The 19,357-nt window shown below is 48.1% G+C and overlaps 1 protein-coding gene across 1 annotated transcript in view; it reads left to right on the forward strand.

Moving 5' to 3' along the window:
* Positions 1 to 19,357, forward strand: part of SLC39A14 (solute carrier family 39 member 14) — a 47,766-nt gene that overhangs the window by 19,279 nt on the left and 9,130 nt on the right. The window contains 3 exon segments of the mRNA XM_023764295.1: positions 11,784 to 12,052; positions 14,169 to 14,355; positions 17,498 to 17,667. Of these exon segments, the coding sequence (XP_023620063.1) occupies positions 11,798 to 12,052; positions 14,169 to 14,355; positions 17,498 to 17,667 (612 nt within the window). The 5' untranslated portion in view covers positions 11,784 to 11,797.

The raw sequence follows: 19,357 nt of genomic DNA on the forward strand, positions 1-19,357 counted from the left end.
GGGGTCACATGGTAAGTTAGTGGCAGGCCCCTCATTTGACCCAGGGCTGCCCAACTTGCCATACTCTCTCATGATTTAGTGACTAGACCATATGTTTTGCTTATTAATTTGACCCTGAATAACAAGCCAGGGAGTTTGCTTCAAATGGGTGATGTAAGTGGTAGATGTGCACAGTACCAAGATTCCTAAGCCACATGCTGGGCCCCGTGGCTGACAAACAGGAGTGGACTTACAAGGACAGCAGGTCAGAATTTTGCAACTGAGTGTCTGGGAAATGTTGATGGATGAATGATGAGAATCAGGGTGATTCTTGCCATGCCTCTGGCAGAGGGAGGGCTGTGGGTGGGGTATTTGGCTGGCTACTGCTCACTGGGCTGCCTGACGCAGGCAGTTAGTTTTGGAAGACTTCTTTGCTTTGTCAAGCCCAGGCTCCGGCTGGAACAGTGCAGCCGGGCAAATGCACTCCCTCTGTCTCCTATGTCCTCACTTGGGGCTCAGCATGTGGCTAAATCAGCCATCCTGCTGTCTGTGCCGCTGCCCTGGGCTGACTCCAGTGTCTGCCCTCCCTCTCACAGGCACTGATACACGCAGCGGGGAGCTCAGTAAATATTGGTCAGTGAGCAGCAGGCTGCTGGTTCTAATTTTGTTCCCTGCTTCTGGGTCACCACTAATTTTTTTTTTTAATGTTTTCTCATCCTATCCCTCCCAGCAACATGAGGTTTCATGAGGAGAGTAAGTGAGCTGCTGTCTCTAGGCACCCCTGCCCCCTCCCCCTGGCAGCCCTCCTGTGCTGCCCCCGAAATCTCCCACCCTGGGCGGCCATTGACTGGGCCAAAGCTTGAGTCTGAGGTTCTGAGGGTGGGCCCTGGGAGAAGAGAGCACGTCCTTTTAGGGTATGCTGGAGAGCGGCTAGGTGGGAGGCCAAAGGAGGCAGGAAGAGAAAGGGCCCATTGAATCCTGGGCTGCTTGGCCTGGCTTTTAAGCTGTAATATTTGCACTGTGCTTGGGAGGGGTTGTAGCCTGTCTGGGAGGAGAGTGGCCTCCCGACCATGCTCATTAGCGGGGTGTGGAGGTCCACAGGGTGGGTAGTTTTTCTCAAAGCCCTTTGGACTCCAGAGAGCCTGTAGGGCGATCGTGACGAGCCCTGGGCTGGAGCTGTGAGACTGCTGGTTCTCCTGGGTCAGCTGGGACTTGCAGCGATGGCTGCATCATTGGTTGACCAGCAATACTGGGAATATACTAATATTTGTAGAACACTTGGCAGTTTTTGTTTTTAACTGTGTTAGTTATTGCTTTTCCCATGTCTAGGTTTTGTACCATATTTAGAAAATTCTCCCTACCTCCTTGATTATAAAAATAGTCAACCATGTTTTTTTTATAATGCCGTACCCCCACCACCCATTGGGACACATCAGTGATTTGAGATAAAAAAAAAAAAATACTAACCAAAACACTCCAAAATTTCATCACTCAGAAATATCACTAATATTAGGTGGACATTCCTGCAGATAATCTTCCAAGCATACTCACAAACAGCTGTAGAAAGGTAGATACAAAAACCATAGCAAAATTAAAGGAATTATTAAGCTTTAAAGAAATGTGTTTTTCATAAGAGAGGTTATTTCCTCAAAGACCCCACTAAGGTTAGGGGGGGAAAAAAAAGACCTTGTGCCATGGCCAGTGTCGCCCCGTTCACTGAAGGGTCGCTGGTTTGATTCCTGGTTGGGGTACATGCCCTGATTGCAGGCTCGGTTCCCAGTAGGGGGCATGAAGCAGCTATTCTGTGTTTCTCTCCCTCTCCCTTCCTCTCTCTCTAAAATGAATAAAAAGATATTTAAGAAAAATAAGACCTTGTGAGTCATCGCTATAATTACTTGTTTCCATTTTAAACACTATTGATTGACACTTTGCCATGAAAAATGAAGACATTCCCATTTTCACATTTTTTTCTCATTTCCTTTCTTCCCTTCTTTTGTTTTTATTATATTATTAAATTGTTCATTTTTATAACATTTAGGTTCTTTCCTATAACCATAATCCCCATAGTTGTTTTTTTTTTTTTTTTTAAATATATTTTATTGATTTTTTACAGAGAGGAAGAGAGAGAGATAGTTAGAAACATCGATGAGAGAGAAACATCAATCAGCTGCCTCCTGCACATCTCCTACTGGGGATGTGCCCGCAACCCAGGTACATGCCCTTGACCGGAATCGAACCTGGGACCTTTCAGTCCACAGACCGACGCTCTATCCACTGAGCCAAACCGGTTCGGCCCCATAGTTGTTTTTAAAAAATTGTTTAAAATATGTTTTTATTGATTCTAGAGAGAGAAGGGAGAGGGAGAGAGGGGGGGAACATGGGTGTGAAAGAGTGTAACTTTGCACGTCGCCTTCCGCACGCACCCTAACTGGGGAGTGAGCCCCCAACCTGGGCATGTGCCGTGACTGGGAAGCGAACCATCGACCTTTTGGTCCATGGGACTACACTCAACCAACAGCCACACCAGCCAAGGCCCCATAGTTTTTTTTTTATTATTTCTTATTTAAAGGGTTTATTGCTTACCATCAGTCATCTTATCATGGTTTCTGCATTCCTGGGCTCCTTTTTAAAAATGTATTACTTAGCTGCATTTCATGTTGGTTGAGAATAATATCCGTGGTTCATATTTTCTTTTCTCTTAGAATTGTGTAAACATTGTTGCATTTTCTTGTGATACTGAATGTTGCTATGAGGAAGATGAGGGCAGCCTGAATTTTCTGCCACTTAAAATAAGTTTAGTATGTTTAACAATTTTTGTAATAAAATATTTTGGTGCAAAAAAAAATGTTTCCTCTGGATGCCTGAAAAGGTCTCTTACAGTTCAGTAGCTTAACTGAACTGTCTGTCTGTGTTGAGCATTCTGTCTGCATCACATTTTTGTGGAATACAATGTATTATTTAAATCTTCAGATCCTGGTTTTTTTCTTTTCGTTTCAGGGAAATCTTGTATTTATCTTGAAATGTACCCTCTATTCCATCCTCGGGGTCTCTATTCCAGGAACACCAATTAACTACCCCTATGCTGATCTTGTTACAGTCATATGCCCCATAACGACATTACGTTCAGTGCATGACTGCATATATGACAACACTTCCCTAAGATTATAAGCTGAAAAGTTCCTGTTGTAGCCATCGTGACGTTGCAGTGCAATTGCTTACAGTGTTCAGGACAATAGCATGCTGTGTGGTTTGCAGCCTAGGAGCTGGAGGGGAAGAGGATTTGTCACCCCAAAATATGTCTCTTTGGCACAAGGATTATTTTAGGCTGGTTAATTTAAGGAGCAGCACACATGTGAAAAGCTCTGAAAACCAAGTAGAAGTTACCTTTTGTAAAGGACAGTCACACTTGTAAGGGAGCCCCTTATTTGTAAGGGTGCCTCCCTCGCTGTACCCGGAAGAGGGGGATGATCTTATCTCCAGAAACTCTTATCAGTGCAGAAGGCGTCTGCGTCTGCTTAACAGCAACCCTACCCTGGTTTACTCTGCTCTGCCTGGCAACTCCCATAATTGACTCCCCCACCCCCAACATCTTTTTTTATTTTTTTTTATTTTTTATCTATTTGAGAGAGAGAGAGAAACATCAATTTGCTGTTCCACTTAATTATGCATTCATTGGTTGTTTCTTGTATGTGCCCTGGCTGGGGAGCCAACCTGCAACCTTGGCGTATCGGGATGACGCTAACTAACTGAGCAACCCAGCCAGGGCTCCAACATATTCTTCTGTCTTCACCTGAAGGTGGTATTTAAGGTGGTGGCTTCAGCTATTTGGGTGAGTTACTCCAGTTTAACTGGGTTTCTCCCAAAATTATTTTTCCTCCCCTACAGAGCAGTAGCCTATACCATGTAGGTTTGTGTAAGTACTAGTACATTCTGTGATGTTCACAGTGACGAAATTGCCTAATGACACGTTTCTCAGAATGTATGTCTGTCGTTAAGCCGCACATGACTGTATTTGTTTCAATTTGTCTTAAACTTCTGCGTCCACTGTGATGATCTCAAACCTTCCTCTGTCAGTATTTTCCTTTGAAATTCCTGACAGAATTTTGATCTGTTCATTATAATTTATTCTTCAGGGCTACTGTTTTGTTTTTGAGTAGCCTGCACCTCCTTTTATCTCATGCGTGAGCTGTGTATTGCATCACATTCTGATTAAGTTACTCTGCACTGTGAGGCAGTCGTGGGGAGTTAGGTCGCACTTTCAGTTGGCACCTTTGTCTTTTGCAGCGTTGGCCTGCTGTTTCTCTTCATGTTCATGCTGGTGCTCTCTGGCTCTGTTGGCTCTAAAATAAGACATGGCTTTTTTCCCAGCACGTTGAGGTAGATTTGACTCCATCCCACCAAGGCAGTGCTGAGAGCTGGGAATTTGTGACCTGTTTTGTAGCCTGGATGAACGAGGACTGTGGGTGTGAGGAGGGGAGATGGAGTGTCTTCTGTTCTGGGATTTGGGTAACAGCCCCCGTGGTGTGGCTCAGCCCACTTATTTAGGGGGCGTGTTCCGTTTCTCTTGGAGAGGGAGGAATACTCACTTTTCCCTCAATTCATTATGTGCCTCAGAGCCCTGCTTTCCCTCAGGGAGTCAGCCCATTGTTCTTTGAATTTCACCTATTTGGTGTTTTTCCCAGCAGCTTTCCACAGTACTCCCTATATTGAGGGGGGAAAATTGGCAATTGTCCATCTCCCCCCTCCTCACATTTGGGAGAAGTTAGAATTCTCCTGGTCTGCTTTCATCGCCGTGGCTTCAGGCCTGGGCCCGGCAAGGAGGCTAGGAGATGAGCTGTGAGGGATGCCTCCACATTCCTTTCCTCGCCTATGGTTTTATCAGAGTTTGCCCATCTCCTTGTTTGGCTGCTCTTGGTGACTTTTTCTGGCTTGCTTTTTTTTTTTTTTTTTTTTTTTTACTCAAATGTTAATTATCAGGGGAAGGAAATTTTTGATGCCATTTCAATTCTCCATCTTACCTCAGAAATCTTTATTTTTATATAGTGTTTCAACATTCTTTAACTTCCTTACTCATAAACCCGAGGGTTTGTTTTCCTCTTTCCAAAGTGAGGAAACAAACCTGGTGAGGTCAGTGAGTTGCGTGGAGTCGCTGCAAATTGGACTTCTCACACCAAGCCCATGGGCCTTCTGTTGCCAAAGTTGGTGCTGCCCTAGTTAGTATCACCCCCTGAACCGAACCAGGTGAGTGCGGGATTTTTGATTCCTCAGGACCTCCACCTCCACCCGAGGCCTGGCTGTGTCCGTTGCCTGCAGGTTTCAGGGATTTTTGATGTCTCCCCAGGGAGGCTCAGGAATGTTGCCCCTGGACTCAGTCAGAGCCATCGGCCTTTGTGAATGTCCACTGGGGAGATGGTCCTGTTAGGTTGACAATTCCCAGCCCTCTGATGGGGTGGGGTGGGACTGTAGAAAGGCCAGTCTACTTGACGGTCTGCAGAGATGAGCTGTTGGTGGGAGAGAACCCCAGAGGGGTAGGAGCTGTTGGTGGGAGAGAACCCCAGAGAGGTAGGAGCTGCCTTGTAGTAGTTGGTTGTGCCATTGATGCTCCCAGCCCTGGAGGAATGTGAGGAGGCCACAGGTGTCTCAGAGACATCAGCTGTCTGTCCTGAGAGGAAGTAAAAGAACTAGACACCTCTTTAAAAAGAAAAAAATATATACACTGAGTGGCCAGATTATTATGACCGGCCAGATTATTATGACCACCCCATCAGTACTTCGTTGGGCCACCTTTTGCCTTCAATACTGCGGCGATTCTTCTTGGCATTGACTCCACGAGATGTTGAAAGGTGATGTGAGGAATCTGACACCATGCCTGATGAATAGCACTGTCCAGTTCTGTGAGATTTGATGGTTGTGGAACCAGCTGCCTGATGGCTCTTTGAACTTCGTCCCACAAATGCTCAATTGAGATCTGGTGATTGTGGGGGCCACCTAAGCAAGGTAAAGTCTCCCTCATGTTCTTAAAACCACTCCTGCACAATACAAGCACCGTGGCATGGCATATTGTCTTGTTGAAAGAAGCCATCTCCATTGGGATATACCATCAACATGATAGGATGAACTTGATTAGCAACGATACTTAGATATGTTGTACTATTTAGACGTTTATAATGACCTGGCCCTTTAGCAACCTCAGTGGGAAATTATAGCTAATTTGCCTACAAAAACGTCAGATGGTCATAATAATCTGGCCACTCAGTGTATACACACACACACACACACACATATATATTTTTATTGATTTCTAAGAGGAAGGGAGAGAGAGAGAAATACCAATGATGAGAGAATAATTGATCAGCTTCCTCCTGCTCGCCCTCTACTGGGGATTGAGTCCACAACCGGGCATGTACCCTGATCAGGAATCGAACTGTGACCTCCTGGTTCATAGGTTGACACTGAACCACTGAGCCACGCCAGTGGGGTAACTACACACCTCTTCTATGTTCTTGGGATTTCAGGTAGGGATGAAGACAGTTGAGGGGAAGCTCAGGATGATTCACTGAGGCCAGTCAGAAGTGGGACCAGCACTCTGGGAACATCATTCATATCACTACAGCATCCCCTTCCTCCCACGTGCTCACTACAACCCCTCATCCACCCCTCCAGCCCCCAGGGTCATTATTTGGTGTAGCAGCCAGCCTTTTCTCAATTTTATATAAAGTGCTATGAAAAGACCCAATTCAGACTGCCCTTGCATGGATTGCTACCCCAGCCGCCTGAGACCGCAGCTGAAAAGTTCTAGCATTGTAATTTATTGTGCTCCCACATAGCCCATACTTTGAGGGGGCACCAACTCAACATATTGGGTAGGATTTCAAACACATGTCTTACCCGTTTTCTGTGGTTTACCAGTTGGCCTTGGAAACAGTTATGCCTTGGCCAAGTTTGTCTCTGGAGCATTAAAAAAATTTTTTTAAACACGTTTTTATTGATTTCAGAGAGGAAGGGATAGGGAGAGATAGAAATATCAATGATGAGAGAGAATCATTGATCAGCTGCTTCCTGCATGCCCCCTGCTGGGGATCAAGCCCACAACCCCAGCACCTGTCCTGACAGGGAATGGAATCATGACCTCCTGGTTCATAGGTCGATGCTCAACCATTGAACTACACCAGCCGGGCTGTCTCTGGAGCATTTGATCTTACCTTCCACATGTCATTCCTGGCCCCAGAGGAATCTGAGAATAGTGGACTAGCTAGTCAGCTGGTGGTCAGGGAAGGGAGTGGATGTTTTGAGGCCTAGCAGCTCCCGGCCCCACTGGTCTCTGCTGCCTGTTCTACTCACATCAATGTCCACCCTCTGGACCAAGCATCATGGCATGTCACTACTTTGTCACCCCAAAGAGAAGTAAATGTTTGTTCCCCTCTGAGAGGGGAGGTGGGCATAGAAAGAATATAGCATGGTGAATCCAGCAGTCAGGTATGTCCACAGGACAGAGTGCGGCTTCTAAGATGAGACATTTCTGGACCAAGTGAAGGTGACGGGCCGGTGCAGTTCTGATTTAGGAGCCTCCGAGATGGTAAGGGCACCTCTGAAGTTCCACAGAGGGTCGGTCGGGCTTCCTCATAGGTCTTTCATTCCCCCAGCCCCCCAAGGATTGGGTCTAGCGCCTTGGAGATTGAGCTAAGGCACTAAAATAATTGACTTTTTTGAACCCAAGCCAAGTGAACAAAGGAGTGGGGAGACTGCAGCTTCTCTTTAGTGGGAGAGCCTGGTCTTCTGAGCCAACGGCACCCTCAAGCCTTTGTCTCTCCAACTTCCTTTTTTTTAAATATATTTTTTTACAGAGAGGAAGGGAGAGGGATAGAGAGTCAGAAACATCGCTGAGAAACATCGATCAGCTGCCTCCTGCACGCCCCCTACTGGGGATGTGCCCGCAACCACGGTCCATGCCCTTGACCAGAATCGAATCTGGGACCCTTCAGTCCACAGGCCGACGCTCTATCCACTGAGCCACACCAGTTAGGGCTCTCCAACTTCCTTTGATGCCCTGTCCCACATGCTCTTCTTACCATTCCTGGAAGGTGTCCTTGAGGGCAGTGGGCTCAGCTCCTTGGGAGGACTGCAGCCCACCGGCCCGCCCGTTTCCATGGCCTTAGTAGACCCGGCTTCCTCCTGCAGCTGGGGCCACACGGCAAGGACTTGCCCAACTGCACCATCCAGCTATACCAAGAGCTGTGTGTGTGTTTGGCCTCTCTTCTTTCTTTTTAGAAACCTTTTTTCTAAGAATAACTTGTAGGTAAAGGGAAGAAAAATCTGCATTGGAGCGGAAAGCTCCCCTTCTCGTGTCTGGCAGAAGTCCAGGGTCACTTGGATTTGAAGCAACTCCCAGGTGCCTGGACCAGGACTTCTTACTACCCTCCCATTGTTACTAGGCTCTGGGGGGTGGGCTACGTCAGAGTGTTGGCCAGGCAGGAAGGCTCCACTTGCTGAATCTACTCACCCGCTCCAGGCTGCCATGGCCACTGGGTCAGTGAAGAACCAATACTTAATAAATGCTGACCTTGACATGAATACCAATCCAGGTAGAGCTAAAATTCATGCTTGAAGAGATTTTTATATTTGTTTTTTTCTGATGTTTTGAAGTTGCTACAGATAAATTTGAGAATTATAGCTGAAGTAGAACAGCTGTTTTTGTTGAAGTGGTTCTATAGAAGGAGCCCTAAAATACAGGCCAGCTGCTGAGGCGTATCTGGGGGCTCCTCTACACCGGTGCTTCCTGGGCTGATAGGAACCGGGGCCCGTCTGCCCAGGGGATGCAGGATTTTGTGGGTCCTCATGGGAGCCAGGGTGTGTATTTTTGTGTCTCTATCCAGCAGGGATAGTGGTTAAGAGTGCCCTGGCTTTAGTGTCATTCAGACCTGGCTTCCTTTCATGAAAAATTTAGTTTCTGGCTTCACTGCTCTGTTTGCTGGCTATGGATCACGTTTCCCAATCTCTGAACCCGTCTCCTCATTTAGTGTAAGTGTCCCGATTCTCTTACAGGAATCATGAATATCAGTGCAGAGCAAGGTGCACACGGGTAGCGCTAGCTGCCTCTCTGCCTGTCTGCCTCTCCTCAGTCCACGCAGCTCTTCATTTTGACAGTGCAAGTCGACCCTTAGACAGATGGGTGTGGTCAGGCGGAGAACAGCTTTCTTTGTACAATGGGGTTTAGCCATTTTGGGCTAAGATCCACCCTGCACAGCATAATTTAACTTTTGGTACTTGGTGGAGATTTGAGAGTTGTTAGTCTCAAAGTAACACTTTTACGAAGCATGGTTTTTGTGATACCCAATCCATTCGTTTGTGTGACTCGAAGTATATTCCATAAAGAGTGATGCTTTGTGCCTCAGATTCTGTGTATGCCCCATACCGCCTGGAATGTCCCAGATGTGCTTGCGGTCAGGGACTTGTGTGATGTGCGCGCCACAGGCCTGGAATAAATAAAGTCAGCCAAAGGGATATTTCTGTTAGCAGCTCAGTATCTGGGCTGAGAAGCAGTCAAAGTAGAGGAACTCTGCTAATTATAAGTCTTAAAGTAATAGCCACACTTTATTGAGTGCTTTCTAAAGCCCATGCACTCAGTAGACTTATCATAGCTCATTGCAGTAAATCTTCACAGTAATCCAATGAGCGCTACCAAGTTTATAGATGAGAGAACCAAAGTGTGGAGAGAAGCCAAAGTAACTTGGCCAAGGTCACTCTGGGTAAGCAGTATTGCGGGAATTCAAGCTAGGTCTTTCTGACACCAAAGGCCATCGCTGGTCTGGGTGATTCTAGAATGTTGACGCTGGTTAATACCTCACCGGAGATCACACAGCCGGTAAGGGGCAGATCCGGGATGCAAACAGGCCTGCTCTGAGCTGTTGTAGGCGGCCAGAACGGCACTAGGTGTCTGACCAGTGGGGTCAGACCTAACTTTGGTTCTGCAACCTTGGTAGTTTGGTTCTGGCTAGGAAAAAATTCAGAGCCAAGACCCAAACTGTAAGAGAATATTTATTTATAAAATCACAGAGGTAGAAAAAGTAATTCCTAGAAGAAAAGGGCTTAGGAAACAAGTTACAGAGGTAAAGGAAGGGCCCTTGGAGCTTGGGAGTGAGGAAGCTAATGGTAACTTGCCTGGGGCAAGGAAGGGACAGGGACAGGGAGAGAGGGACTGGGTCCTCTGTCCTAAGGGCTTTAAGGTTGGAGATTTTAGGGGAGGTCCCAGGGGAAGATCTCAATAGCATATTCAGCAGTTTTCCAGGGGTGTCCTTTCAGGGTTGTTGTCTCCACTGATTGGCCTGCACCAGGGCAGGGGGTCATTATCCAATGCAGCTGGTCCTGAGGACAGCTGTGGCTGGTTCTGTTGCTTATCTGGGCCTGGAGCTAAAATATGACTGAGGTCTAGATGTTATCTCTAGGGAGGAAAGGTCAGGGGGTCCAAACCGCATGACCAGCAAATATGCTAGGGGAAGAAAGGTCACCCTACGGGGCAGGTCCCACCCTACAATTGGTTGTCCCTTGCTAAGCATCTGGAAGTTTCCACCCAGGTGACCTTTTGTACCTGGCCCATCGTCCTTGCTCTGCTCATGTCTGTCTAACTGCCCACCACAGAACCACTCTGCTGTGTAGTTCCTCTGTCGCAAGCAGGGGCTGGAGGTGTGGTGACCCACAGCGAGGCCTCATGGTTAGGGAGGCGTGGAAACAACTGCCGTGACTGCGTCCTCGGTCTGGATTAAGTAGGAGCCTCCTTTTCCCTTCCTGATGTTTATTTTGCTAATTAAATTATAACTGTACTAAGGGAAATGATTTAACAAATGAAAAATCGTTTGTCCTACTGTCTTAAAGCTTTCATTTTTCTTTGTTCCTTCTCAGTTCTTAACTCTGCTACATAATTGTTCTTCTTCTTAATGTTAAATTTCACCCTAACACATCTTTCTGCCTGTAGCCTTTTGTTTTTGAATTGCTCTGTGACTGTAAATTCTGGAAGTAGAATTACAGATTCAGAGGATTTAAATACTTCTATTATCATAGCTTTTCAAGAGTCACATTATTTTATAGCCACCAGCCGCATCTTCTGTGGTTGTTCAGCCTCACTAACATTTGGTTTTATATATTTTTTAAAAATCTGTGTTGCTATTTTAATAAGTTGCAGTAGCATTATCCATCGTTTCCATTTGTACTCTTAACAAACCAGAGAGACTGCATATTTTCCATGTGTGTCCCTAATTTAGGTAGGATAGAAGTAAACCTTCGCCATGTTTGATGGTGTGTAATTTTCCCAGTCTGTTTTTTCTTATTTTAGTGGTAGTATTAATTTTTTAGGTTTTTATTTTGGAGAATTTCAAACATATACAAAAGTAGACTGAATAGTATAATGAGTTGCCATCTACACATCACTCAGGTTCAGCAATGACCAACTCATGTCCCATCTTGTCTCATCTATACTCCCATGCCAGTACTCCTCCTTAATTATGTGGAAGCAAATCCCAGATACTATTTAATCCATGATTATTTCTGTATCTTTAAAAGATAAGGACTTTAAAATTGTACTTATTTATTTATTGACTCTAGAGGGGGTGGGGGAGGAAGGAACAGAGAGAAACATCAGTTTGTTGTTCCCCTTATTTATGCATTCATTGGTTGGTTTTTGTATGTGCCTTCAACGGGGATCCAACCCACAATCTTGGCATCTCAGGATGGTGCTCTAACTGAGCTACCTGACCGGGGCTGAGAGGTAGGTTTTTTAAGCCTCACCCTCACCTGCCTTTTTGCTCTTGCAGATTTACTTATCACCATGAAGCTGCTACACCCTGGCTGCTTCCTGCTGACCCTACTCAGCTTATGGACAGCTGCTCCTGAAACGCATGCTGTGTCCACGGGGACGCCAGCCATCAGTGCCGCCTCTTTCCTGCAGGACCTCATGCATCGCTACGGGGAGGGTGACAGCCTCACCCTGCAGCAGCTAAAGGCCCTGCTCAACCACCTGCATGTGGGAGTGGGCCAGGCCAATGTCACCCAGCCCCTACAGGGACAGAGGAACCTGTCCACGGTAAGGCTCCCTGCTCTGCTCAGCACTCTGCTCTCAGGGCTCACAGTCCAGTCAGGCACAGGAGCTGAGCTGCTGGAACAGGGGTTTGGGGTAGGCAAACCTTGATGACACAGCAGAAGCCAGCTCTTCCCGCTGCCTGCGTCAGCAAGTCTGAATCTCCAGCTGTGCTGCCTTCCCACCTGCATGGGTGTTTTGAAGCCATTACCAAAGGGTAGCAGGAAATGGGGTTCTCAGCCCTCCTGACTCTTCCTTGCAGCTGCACTTAGATCACCCGGAACTGCTGGAGCTCCCAAGACAGCTAGCATTTCCAACAGAGTGTGTAGATTACAAAGCCCTGCATCCTCTCGCCTAGTTGAGCCTCGCGGCACCTCTAGGTGCAGATGGAAAATCTTTAGTCTATGGGACAGAACACTGAGGGTCCCATAGTGAAATCCTGGAGGGATGGGACTAAGGCCCAGGTCTTTGGCTTCTGGCTCTCTGTTCTTTCTGCCATATCATCTTGGCTAATCTGAATCTAAGGCTATTTGAGGCAGCCAGGTAGAAGTCAGCCAGCAATTACTTTATATCTATTTTGTTTCCTATGCTGAGTGTTGTGAGAAATAGAGAAAAATTGAAACGGGACAACGAATGGGTCCAGACTGCCTGTCACTACTTGAGCCAGTTAAGCAGCCACCATGGGAGAGCAGTAGGTCATCCACAAAAATCTGCTCTAACCTCCTACCCCCATAAGCCAGCTGCTTATATTGGGTAGAAGGACAAAGATTACATGGGGAAGTAGGCAAAAGGAATAAGAATGGGTATAATGGTTACAGATCACAGGGAAAGCAGCTGGGGTAGAGGGTTTGGGGGTTGCAAAGGGCGGGCACCTCCAGGACTCCATTGTTTCTCTTGGCAGCAGGGTTGTTAATCTTTCCATGATGATAGGCAAGGAGAATGAATGCAGGGTTAACTCCCAGGTCCAGGGGCATAAAATTTCCAGTCAGGTCAGAATGTGCTTTCTTAAATGAGAACAAATCATGGTTAACAGAACATGATGAATAGTTCTTATAACTATAGCTAGTCCCCACTATTCTCTCTCTCCCTCCTGCCCCTAACAAAATGAGTCATGTTTAGGGGTTTATTATCAAGATGGGGAACTCAGCCAATGAGAACAAAGTTAGCTGATATTGACATGAAGCATTAAATGCTGTGGATTGGACAGTCCTTGTACGATTAAAGAATGAGACTGGGAGATGAGTGTGCGCTAGAACAGTCCAGGCAGGTTTGAGGGGAGGTGTCCTGGAGCTTCGCCTTGAAGGAGAGATCAGGGGCCCATGTGGCCTGGACACAGAACCACAGGGGCGTGGTGAGTGTCTGCGGTGGTGAGGAGGCCGCTGTCGGGGCTGATGCAGCCTGACCCCAGAGGCTTCCCGGCACAGCAGCAGTGTCTTGGGGTCAGTGGAATCCTCAGCTTTGAAGGCCCAGAAACTCCCTTGTCCACACACCCACAAGGCTGATTCTAGAGATAGACCCACGTAAATCCAAACTCAGATAAAGACTGACATGTATGAAGTATAACGAGAAGGAAAACTGCCGTGTTTCATAGGAACAGTGTGTGAGAACGACTCCCCTGCTGCCTCCCAAGGGGATGGAGAGTTCATGGCCAATGGCCACTGACTACTGGCCGCCCGCCCGCCCCCCCCCCCCCCCCCATGCTCAGTAGCTCTGGAGAAGAATCTGGAATCTGCATTTTAATAGGATAGTTCCCTGGGCTATTGTGATGTGCAGCCAGATTTGCTATCGGGTTCAATCTGTATCTTAAGGTGTACACATAGGCTCATGTTTTCTAGAAAGCACATCCTGGTAAGAATGATTGGAATTCAGTTTCTTCCAGAATCTCTGGGCGGCCCTTACAGATGTTGTATGTGGGGTATGTATATGTATAAACCCGATGGCTGATCTCTAAGATAACTTACCAGTTTTTCTAGTTGAAGGACCCCCTTGCTCCCGCCCCTGTAGATTAGTCTTACAGAATCAGTGATATTTGGACAATTCTTTCTTGGAAGGCTGAGTCGGTCACTGCCTGGAGCAAGGTGTGACTGGTTCTAAGGCTCTCTGCCCTTCGCCTGTGTTTCAGTGCTTCAGTTCTGGAGCCCTCTTTGCTGCCCACAACCTCAGCAGCCAGTCGCAGATCGGGCGGAGTGAGTTCCAGGACTTCTGCCCCACCATCCTCCAGCAGTTGGACTCCCAGGCCTGCTCCTCTGAGAACCAGGAGAACGAGGAGAACGAGCAGACGGAGGAGGGGAGGCCGAGCACAGTGGAAGGTGAGCTGGAACAGGCAGGCCTGGCCCCCATGCTTGTCTTCACGTGGACCTCTGCTGACCGAGAGTGCTGCTTGCTCAGTGTGTAACTGGTGACCAGCTTATCCACGTCAGGAGGGGTGAATGGGAGTGACGGTGATCCTGGTATCCTTGCACCTACAGAGCTGGTAGTGCACGTGGTCAGATGGGCCAGTGTGGCCAGTGCATTGTTTAGTGTTGGGTTCTTTGGACCAGCCCAACCATGGATTGCTTTTTATGGCCACTTTGCCACTTTAGTTTTCATGAAACTACAAGGGAGCCAACACCTGGGCTTTTCATTTAGCATTTCAGACCTTACAAGGTCTGTCGTCAGCCCCTCCCATCCTTCTCCCGCCCCGGCCCAGGACCCCTGCTCCCGCCTCAGGGGACTCACCGTGGTCTGTGAGTGCACATGACTCCCGCAGGCCCAGATAGCCCTTCTGAAGTGCCGTCATGCTGGTGTGTGCTGCCCACACTGATACCCAGAACAGGCTCCCTGTGTCATGCCTCATTCTTTCCTGCTATCGTTCTTGAAAACTCTTAGTCTTTCATGTTTTCACCTGCCTCCATCTGAAAGGTAAGCTGCTTCTGGACAGCAACTGTGCAGTATTTGTTGAGGCTTCTCCGCAGCACCCAACAAGAGACGGACTCAGCAAATACCTACTGCTGGGTTGGTGCATTTCTGTGTGCCCTGACCACAGCTGGATTCAGGGGGGCTGCCCAGGCAGCAGGAGCACCCACTCTCAGTAATGGAGGCCCTCATCTGTTCTTGTTCCTCCACAGTGTGGGGCTTTGGTTTCCTCAGTGTCTCACTGATTAACCTGGCCTCTCTCCTGGGAGCCCTCGTCCTGCCCTGCATGGAGAAAGCGTTTTTCAGCCGTGTGCTCACTTACTTCATCGCCCTGTCCATTGGAACGCTGTTCTCTAACGCGCTCTTCCAGCTCATCCCAGAGGTGCAGTAGAACAGAACGTGCGCGTCCTCTTTCCTGGGAGTCCGCCGAGCCTGCCCCTCCCCATCCTGCCCCCCGTCCTGTGTTCCCAGGCACCTGACAGCTGCCCCCTGACAAATTAACTTCTCCCTCACATCAAGGGACACAAATGAGTCTGACTTTGGATCTCAAGGGCTTTCTCTCATTCCTGGGCACCCAGGTGTACTCTGGCCCCCTGAGGGGATGTCAGGTGCAAGGCGCTTAGCATTTGCCCTCCTATGGGGGGTCTGGGCCTCCTGCCTCAGTGCCTTTCCTAAGCCCAGTTACAGGGCTCAAAAGGAAAGTTGCAGCCGGTGGTCTCCATCCATGCCCTTGGCGCTCTGTTCTAAGTAGAGGCCCTCACAGTGCTCAGGGGTGGCCACCAAGGGATTATCCATCTGGAACGAGGCAGAAGTAAGAGGTTACCAGCTAATAAGTAGAACTGGCCTAAAAGGTGAGCAATCCTTTTTTTTTTTTTTTAAAGCAGGCCACAATTTGTAGCAGAGAGCCAAACGTAGAACAAAGGCTTTCCACCCAAACAAACGAAATGAAAATGACAAGATAAAGGAGAAGGGGCCCTCCATCCTTCCTGCCTTGCATCTTGACTTTCTCTAGGACTGGCTTCCTGGTGCCCTTACCTGACTGTTTGGAAATGTTTAATTTTGTTTTTTAATTGTGACCACTGAGGAGCTGAAAGAAATAAGACCCAGGTTGACAGTCTGCCCCACTTGTCAGCTCAGGCAGGAAAGGTGATTATGCGGGGACCTCCTTGGGGGATGGTCTTTCTTTTCTTTTTTAAATTTTTTAAAAATATATTTCTAGATTTCAGAGAGGAAGGGAGAAGGAGAGAGAGATAGAAACATCAATGATGATGATTCTCTTCAGAGAGAATCATTGATCAGCTGCCTCTTGCACGCCCCCTACTGGGGATCGAGCCCACAACCCAGGCATGTGCCCTTGGCCGGAATCAAACCTGGGACACTTCAGTCCGTAGGTTGACGCTCTATCCACTGAGCCATGCCAGCTAGGGCAAGGGGGATGGTCTTTCTTAAAGAACCTGTGTCAGGGGCCGCCCAGCCTTTCTCAGTCAGAAGACTCTCAGCCAGGAGAGGTACCAAATGCAGTGCCCAGACCTTATCTGTTCCTTCTTAGCAATGGGAGAAAAATCTGGTTTAAGTTAAACCATCTCAGGTTTGTCTCAAAATTCCCACGAAGCACTTCACAGGGAAGGCCTCATCTTGGGCTATTTTTTTCAGCTCCAGAAATAAAATGTATTAATTTTTTAATAATTATGTTCATGAAATGCCTGGTTACCTGTTGAATGGAAATAGAGTAATTGTACACACTCCAGCCCTGTGGCTCACAGGAGAGTGCCGCATCTGGCCCAGTTTTGTCCACACTGGAGTGTGTGACGCTGGGAAATGGTAGAGGAAATGTTTGCTGTGCAGGGTGAAATGGTAGAGGAAATGTTTGCTGTGCAGGGTGATCTTGGAACTCTGTTCTCCACACTGGAGCCCTTTCAAAGCAAAGGAAAACAAATTAAGAATCTGGAATTCACGGGCATTGGGCCTTACTCGTCTCCATTGCTCGGCCCTGCACTGGGTTGTATCTTGTGCCCACAGACCGAGCCCGGGTGTCGGTGCACGTGCCTGTGCAGTATGGGTCGGGTGCACAAAGCAATGTGGTGGAAGCACGGTCATCAGTTTCTTTCCAGATGCTCTTGTTTCCTATTAAAGAGAGCCTTGGGTCCAGTGTCTGCCGTGGCAGCTTCTGGGTAGACCTGCACATACCATGGCTGTACGCCGAGGTGGCAACCCCCTGTGCCAGTCACACCAGCTGGCAGGTGCGACCTGGCCAGCAAAGGCAGTGGGGACAGGGGCCACAGAGTTCCAAGGCCATCTTGAATTCCTCTTCATTTCTTCTGAATTAATTAAAGGAAATTGCATCAGACTTGAATCACTAACAGATTTTCTATTTCTCTCTCCCTCCCTACTTGTCTCTCTGATTTTCCTTTTTGTTGCCTTTGTTAATACCCACCAAAACCTTCCTTGTTGCTGCCCCACTCCCTCCACCTTTCCCCCCCTAAATGGTATTGTCATGCCATGGGGTGCTCGCCCTTCTCCCTGTCCTGGGTGGGCCTGGCTCGCCCCCAATGGCAGTGTGGGGATATGGTCTCCTCTGCGTGACCATCATCTCCCTGTGCTCCCTGCTGGGGGCCATTGTGGTGCCCTTCATGAAGAAGACCTTTTACAAGAGGCTGCTGCTCTACTTCATAGCTCTGGCGATTGGCACCCTCTACTCCAACGCCCTCTTCCAGCTCATCCCTGAGGTATGGCGAGCCAGGGCCCCTCACCCAGGAGCACACCGTCTCCTGGGGACATCGGGCACCGTGGGAGGACCCTCCAGTTCGATGGAAGGCAGAGAAAGGAGGTGCTTTCCTTCAGGAAGGTGAAGCTAAGCCTGGGCAGAGCTAGGGTAGGCAATGTAGCACAGGTTTAAGAGCTGGGTTCCAATCCAGCTTCACTGTTGACAAGTCGTGTGACTTCTGGCACGTCACTTAACCTCTGTCCTATTCCCTCATTATGTGAAATGGGGAAAACAACAGGCCTGACTTGATGATGATGTCACGAGGGTTCTATGACTTAATATTTGTCAGGTGCCTGATGCCTCGGAAGTGCTGACTGTTGGTGAAAAGATGTAGAGTAGTTAGATCACTGACAGCTCCTAATTTATGGCTCTAGCGCACAACAGATATTCAACAGAATGCATAGGTCACAATAAAAAGATCCGTCCTCCGTAGGGCATTTTGAGGCAAAGGTAGTAATCCAGATAGAAAGTCTGGTGTCACGTGCAGCGAAGGCGCCTTTGCCCCGTGGCCCAGGTTAGTGAGAAAACCCTCCACAAGGAGGAGGGAGCTCAGACGGGTTTGGCAGTGGCCCCGGAGAAGCTTCATCTGGTTGGGAGTCATCAGCTGTAGACCCGCTGATGACGGCAGCACAGGCATTTCACCCCGGGTGGCCTGACAGGCCTGGACAGGGCCGGGGAGCACAGAGATGACGCCACACGCTTCTCCTAACCTTTTGTTTTCCGAGATGTAGTTCTGTGTTTTCTCAGTTGATCCTTAGATAAACTCTGAAATATCTAGAGAACGAGTAATGTCTTACTCGTTTTCCAGCTGAGGAACCTGACCCGGACCGAGCCCCTGGCCCAGAAGCCAGGCTCGTGGTCCCTGGAGCCGTGCTCTGTCCTCTGCCAGCGTCCTGGCTTCTGTGGGGAACGTTATTGCCTCTTTTTACTTAAGATGATGTGACTGTCCTGGAAAGTCGATCCAAATGTGTTCTTTCCACTCTAGAACTTGACCTTTATGTCGCTTAGAAAACTAATAACTGGGCAGAGATTGCATTTTGTCCCTTAAAAGCAGAAAGGAAAACAGCTACTGTTTAGGCAGCCCAGAGTTCCTGGTACTTAGAATCACTTTTACCATGGACCCATTCATGAAAAGGCTGGAGTTTATTCTCCCCTTCATGAGAAGGAGGGAATTTATTCCCTTAAAGGGGCAGTTACTGGTCAGAAAACTGAGGAGCAGGTCACCAGACTCCTTCCCAAGGCCCCGCTGCAGGCCAGGGCATCCTCGAGAAAGGAATTCTCTTGATTTCTACTCCTGTCCACTCCCCAATGGATTCCACCCCCCAAAATGAGCAGAGTTTCCAGAAAGAACTCAAAATAGAACCCCCAAAATTGACACGTGCAGCAACACAGTCTGCTTTGTCGGCCTTGTGGTCACTGGGAGATCTGTGGTCAGGAAGCTGCCGCAATTCTTGCTATTTAACTGGGGAATGGATTTCCCATCTTAGAAAGTGTAATTACACCACCTCCCTTGGTGTTTACGGGCAGATCATGCAGGGGCATGAGATAGCGATGAAAGTGAACACAAATGTCTTCTCTTTACATACGGGATTCGCAGGTAGAGTCTAGCAAATGGAGAAATGGGGGCAGAGCCCTCATTAAAAGCAGAAAAC

The sequence above is a fragment of the Myotis lucifugus genome, unplaced genomic scaffold, assembly GCF_000147115.1.
Source record: "Myotis lucifugus unplaced genomic scaffold, Myoluc2.0 scaffold_328, whole genome shotgun sequence".
Taxonomy (NCBI): Eukaryota; Metazoa; Chordata; class Mammalia; order Chiroptera; family Vespertilionidae; genus Myotis; species Myotis lucifugus.